Raw genomic sequence first — 2,183 nt, 5'->3', positions numbered from 1 at the left:
AGGGAGGTAGAGAGCTAGAGAGAGAGAGGGGGGTGGAGAGAGAGAGAGAGGTAGAGAGAGAGAGAGAGGCAAAATTACCTACAAACATCCGCTCAGGCACACAGGCACAGACAGTGAGAGGGAAAAATACTTACAAACACACTGAGTCAGACAGAAAATCACACAAAGACAGAGATAGAGACAAGCAAACATCCGCTCAGATACACAGGCACAGAGAGAGAGGCAAAACTACCTACAAACGCACCAAGTCAGAAACAAAGTCAGACATAGACAGACATAGAGACACAGAGTCAAACACAAAATTACACACAGAGATGCATAGAGAGAAGCAAATATCCACTCAGACACGCAGGCAGAGAGAGAGGGAGAGATGTAAAAATACCTACAAACGCACAGAGTCAGACGCGAAATCAAACAGTTCGTGGTAACAAACTTTAAGTAAGGAGCGATCCGGCTCAATAGTGACCGAAACTCTAAAAAACGGAATTTTGATACCAATAGATACATCAAAAGAATCAGATTTTAATTTTGATTTCAAATATATACGAGGCATGCTTTTTTAAGTAAGCATCGTTATGGAATTAAAGAAAGACGTGCAAAGATATCGCAATAATTTTATTTTTACATGAAAGCCTGTACCTTAATCTACTTTTCTCCATAATTTCTGTGAATATTGAGGCACTTTTCATAACGTGGCACCAGTTTTTGATTACCCTCCTCATAAAATTTTGCCGCCTGACTTGTTAACCACTGTATCACAACTGTTTTGACTTCGTTGTCGTCTTGAAGGCGCTGACCACCCAGGTGTTTTTTTAAGTGCAGGAACAAATGGTAGTCGCTGGGCGCCAGATCAGGGCTGTATGGAGGATTATCTAGAGTTTCCCCTTTAAAAGATTTGATGAGATCTTTGGTCCAATTATCCACATGTGGAGAGGCATTGTCATGCAGCAAAACGATAGCCTTACTCAACTTGCCAAGTCTTTTGTTCTGGATTGCACGACGCAGATTGTTTAATGTCTCTTAATAAGACGCTGCATTGATTGTCTCATTACGAGGCCGAAACCCCACTAGCAATACTCCTTTTTTATCCCAAAAAACTTTGGACATGATTGTCCGGGCAGAAATTGTTTGCTTAAACGTCACTTTTTTGGGTGATGATGAATGTCACCATTCCATTGACTGTTGATTTGATTCTGGTGTGACGTATGTCACCCATGTTTCGTTACTAGTAATAATTTGGTCTAAAAAATCTTCACCCTCATTGTGGTACCGCTCAAGGAAAGTCAATGCACTGTCTAAACGTCGGGTTTTGTGCGAATCCGTCAACATTTTTGGAACCCAACGTGAACACAATTTCCGGTAATTCAAGTTCTCAGTCACAATGCGATACAAAACACTACGAGAATATTGAGGAAACCAGTCGCACATTGATGAAATTGTAAAGCATGTGTTTTCTCTCACCTTTTCTTCCACTTTCTGTACCAAATCTTCATTAAAGAACGAAGGACGCCCACTCGGTTCTTTATCATGCACATTTGTGCGGCCATCTTTAAATGCTCTCACCCATTTCCCTACCATTCCATCACTCATAATGCTTTGTCCGTAAACTTCACAGATCTCACGATGAATATCGATCGGTTTTACGCTTTTAGCACTAAGAAATCGTATAACAGCCCGTACTTCACTATCGGTGGGACTCAAGATTGTCAGAGGCTTCTTAAACACTCAGTAAACAACGTATAAAATGAAGAATAAGACTGTAATGGCGTCAGTGCGTAGACAAGAGATGTAGGTAACCAGCGTGCATGCACAGAACGCCGGCCGTAGTGCTGCGGCGGCGGAATCGCAAAACGGTACTTACTTAAAAAACATGCCTCGTAAGTTTCATCAAGTTTAGTCCTATCCATCAGAAGTTACGCATTTGAGAAAATTTGCCTGATTTTTGAAAAAAGGGGAAAACACCCCCTAAGACTTATAGAATCTTAATGAAAATTAAAGCTCCGGATTCAGCTTATCAGAGAAACCAACTGTAGAGTTTTCGAGCTCCTATCTGCAAAATTGGGGAATATTTTATATTTTGCCAGAAGAAAGATCACGGATACATGTTTATTTGTTTTTTTTTGTTTTTGTATTTTTTTTCCCCAGGGGTGATCGTATCGACCCAGCGGTCCTAGAATATCGTG

General features: G+C 40.8%; 1 protein-coding gene across 1 annotated transcript; it reads right to left on the bottom strand.

The window, feature by feature from the left end:
* Positions 1-1,164: 1,164 nt before the first annotated feature.
* Positions 1,165-1,590, bottom strand: LOC148953087 (histone-lysine N-methyltransferase SETMAR-like). The gene has a single exon (XM_089087863.1). The coding sequence runs from the start codon at positions 1,588-1,590 to the stop codon at positions 1,165-1,167; it is 426 nt and encodes a 141-aa protein (XP_088943989.1).
* Positions 1,591-2,183: the final 593 nt, after the last annotated feature.

Source organism: Artemia sp. Qi Xiang Cuo, chromosome 4 (assembly GCF_049724085.1).
Source record: "Artemia sp. Qi Xiang Cuo chromosome 4, ASM4972408v1, whole genome shotgun sequence".
NCBI lineage: Eukaryota > Metazoa > Arthropoda > Branchiopoda > Anostraca > Artemiidae > Artemia > Artemia sp. Qi Xiang Cuo.
The sequence above is the reverse complement of the archived record's forward strand: the minus strand, read 5'-3'. Positions and strand labels throughout refer to the sequence as shown.